Below are 3,500 nucleotides of genomic sequence, written 5' to 3'. Positions count from 1 at the left end.
GTCCTTCCCTCAGGGCTGCTCTCCGTGAGCTCCTCTCCCACTCTGTTCCCAAATCTGGGATTTCCCCGACCCAGCACCACGCACTTGGCCTTATTGAACCTCCCTGTGTTCGCATGGGCCCCCCCAGGTCCCTCTGGATGCCGTCCCTTCCTTCTGTTGGATCATCCACACCGCTCAGCTTGGGGTTCACCAGCAAACTGCGGGCACACCAATATTGCCCCCTGACCGTGTCCCCCAGTGCCACGCCTCCACATTTCTTGGACACCTCTGGGGATTGTGACCCCCCGTATCCCTGGGCAGCATCCCAACCCGCTGGGACGCGGCTCTGTGCCCCCATCCCCGAGCCGTGGCCGTGCCCTGGCGCAGGGGCAGCGTTTGGGGTTTGTTTTGTTGGATTTGGCAGTGGGTCCGCCCCGCTTGCCGCCCTCTGGTGGAACCATCCCTGCTGCAGGGATCTGCCAGCACCGGGAGCGTACCGGGGGGAGCAGGGAGCACTGCAGTGCGCCTGGAGCAAGTGGAGCCCCTCCGTCTGCTTCGGATGAATTTTTGGGGTCAATTAGTGCGGGTTTGTCGTCCCCCAGGTGTCAGCTATAGCACGGTGCAGGGAGTGGAGAGCTCCTTGCAGGGCTCTGGACCGCTTCTGCCTTTGTGCCATGCTCGGGGGGGGTCCTTCTGTGCCCACCCCGACAGCACAGAGTGGGGCAGAGCTCTTGGATGCAGGCCTGTGCTGGGGGGGCCCCCACAGAACCACAGCGCATCGCGGTGAGGGGAGAAGGGGGGGGGAAAGAGAGAGGGAGAGATGGAAACTCGCGGCCAAAGCCGCTGCAGCGCCAAACGCCTGGAGAAAAACTTATCTCCAATCTCCCTTTTTATTTTTTCAAATTTTTTAATAAAGCCCTTTGTTTTTGCAGTAATCTCATCCTCTTGCCGGGCCGGGATTTTCCAGGCGCTCTCCCACCCCTCTCCCCGCGCTGCCGTGCGCGCAGCAGAAGGTGATCGCACACTGCGCGGACTTTACGGCTCCCGCGAGGGACGTTGCTGGGGCTGGTTTTCCGATTATTCCACCGAATCCTCCCGTAAACCCGATCTCACCAGGGTCCCCGTCCCCCCCCGCCCCCCCGCCCCGCCGGTGGGGGAGCGAATCTCTTTTCCAGGGAAGGAGCTGCCGTCTCCTCGCACCCACGCGGCGCTCAGGGCCGTCCCAGCGCTGTGGGGAAGGGTTCTCCGTGCCGTGGCCCCGAGCTCCGTGCTGCTGCCGGAGGTGTCCTGCCCGGTGCGGGTGCTGGCCTGGAATGGAAATGGAGAACGGAAAGCAAATGCAGAAAAATGGAGGATGGAATAAAGAAGCGCAGTGAGCTCGGGCGGAGAGGCTGCTCGCGGCTCCTGGGGTGAGGTTGATCCCACGCCGCCCCACCGGTGCCCTCAGTCCATTGAAACGCCTTTGTGGTTTTGGGTTGGCAGCTGAGATCGCTGTGTGCTCTGCTCCGCTGATCCCCAGCGCTTTGTGCACCCGTCTCCAGCGCTCCGTCGGAGCCAGGGCCCGTCTGCAGGAAGGGACCTTTGCATGGGGCAGGGCAAAGCAGCCCTTGTGCCCATCCTGCACTTGTGCTGCCACGTGGGGGGAGGTTCTGCTGGGTCTGTGCGTACCTGCGATCATAGAATCATCGTAGAGTCATCAATCATAGAATCGTGGAATGGTTTGGGTTGGAAGGGACCTTAAATATCCCCTAGTTGCACCCCGCTGCTGTGGGCAGGGACACCTCCCAGCAGCCCTGGTAGCTCGCAGCCCCATCCAGCCTGGCCTTGAACGTCTCCAGGGAGGGGGCATCCACAGCCTCGCTGGGCAACCTGCTCCAGTGTCTCACTGCCCTCACAGTAAAGGATTTTTTCCGAATATCTAGTCCAAGCTGTGGGGAGCAGCTGGAGCAGTGCAGGGAAGGGCTGGGGGAGCTCAGAGGCAGAGTATCCCATACTGGGCTCAGAACAAACCTGAGCAGTGGGGCTGAGTGCACAGGAGCAGCTCAGGAGAGGGGGACTGGGGGGCTGCAGGTGTCCACGGCCGCACCAACCTCGTGTTGGGCCGATGGGCAAAAGCACAGTGAGAGCACGCCAACAGGGATGGGGCTGGCACCTCGGTGTGATGCTCCTGAGACCCATCCGTGTGCTGGGTCCATGTGGGGACCCGGTTTGGTGCAGGAGCAGAGGGCACGAGGGCTGAGCTGGCAGGGAGAGGCAGCCAGGCTGTTGTCCTGCCCGGGGACAAGAGGCACGGAGCAGAAGGGAGAGCCCTGGATGGAGGTGAGCAGGGAGCTCTTGTCCTAGTGGACTTCAGAGCAGTGAGGTCTCCATCCCCAGAGACACGGGAGCATGACTGTGTGACCAAATGCGGTGCTCAGCGCCCAGATGGAGCCTGGAAGCTGCCCGTGCTGGAGCAGGGACCTCCAAAAACCCTTCCCAGCATCCGTTTTTCCACAATCTGCATTCACAGAGCTTCTGTGCGCTCATACCTCCCGGCCGCTGGCAGCACCGTGCGCGCACCTTGCGGGTCGTTCTGTCTGTGCACTCCCACAATTCGGGGCTGTTGCCCCCGGGTTCATCGGGGGGCACTGAGCTGCCGGGAGCAGAGGGGCTCTGCAGAGCCCTGAGATCCGCTCTGGACGCGGCCGGGATGGGGAAGCAGCCGAGACAGGAAGGATTGTGAGCGCGCTGAGTGGGAATGCGGCGCGGCGAGCTGAGCAGCTGTCAGAGCGCGGCTCGGCAGCCCGTCCTCAGGCGGGGGCTGATGGACTTTCTGTCTTCACGGTCCCAGATGAGCAGAAGTGCGCGGTGCTTAATGAGCCCTTTCTTTCCTTCCTTCCTTCCCTCTAATGCGCCGTCCCCGAGGAGCCGTGAGCGCTGCGCGGCGCGAACCCGAAAGCACGAAGGTTCACGTGGCGGGACTGCGCTAAGCTGTTTTCTTCTCTTTCAGGTCAAAGGGGCTCCCAGGAAGAGCAAAGCTCTGGGGGCTGATCCCTCTCCAAAGGACAGCGAGGGTCTGAGCGCTCCGGATGAGTACGCGGAGGACAGCTCGGATGAGGAGGTAGGACCCGCTGCCAGCTTGATACGTGTGGATACAACGTAGGGGAGGTGGATTGATTTCCCACTGTGTTGCCTTCTGTGCAAATGCCAAAAGAGGGACGTTGGTCAAAGAGCGTTGGGTCTGACGGGGGGGCTGCCCACCCTGCAGCTCGCTGCTGGCACCCAGCGGGGCTGGGGGGGCTGGTGGCAGAGCGCAGTGCTCGTGGTGCCTGGCGCCGCAGGTTGGAAACTGGTTGTGCAAAAGGCAGCAGGATCCGGGCCACAGAGCGCTCCTTGGCTTTGTTTGTTCCAGACCAACTTCATTGCTTTTCTTAATCGTCTGCTAAATCAATTAACGCGATTGGCGCAAATCAGCTGCTCCTGCGGAGCCCGGGGGTCGGGATGGGGCGAGCGCCAAGTGCCGCGGGGGCGTTCGGTCTGGC

At 62.2% G+C, this 3,500-nt stretch overlaps 1 protein-coding gene across 1 annotated transcript in view; it reads left to right on the top strand.

Annotated features, from left to right (window-relative positions):
* Positions 1-3,471, top strand: part of LOC110391165 (ribosome biogenesis protein bop1-like) — a 9,082-nt gene extending 5,611 nt beyond the window's left edge. The window contains exon 3 of the mRNA XM_021382924.1: positions 2,969-3,471. Within this exon, the coding sequence (XP_021238599.1) occupies positions 2,969-3,121 (153 nt within the window). The 3' untranslated portion in view covers positions 3,122-3,471. The remainder of the gene's footprint in view (positions 1-2,968) is intronic.
* Positions 3,472-3,500: the final 29 nt, after the last annotated feature.

This window comes from Numida meleagris, unplaced genomic scaffold (assembly GCF_002078875.1).
Source record: "Numida meleagris isolate 19003 breed g44 Domestic line unplaced genomic scaffold, NumMel1.0 unplaced_Scaffold312, whole genome shotgun sequence".
Classification (NCBI taxonomy): domain Eukaryota; kingdom Metazoa; phylum Chordata; class Aves; order Galliformes; family Numididae; genus Numida; species Numida meleagris.
The sequence above is the reverse complement of the archived record's forward strand: the minus strand, read 5'-3'. Positions and strand labels throughout refer to the sequence as shown.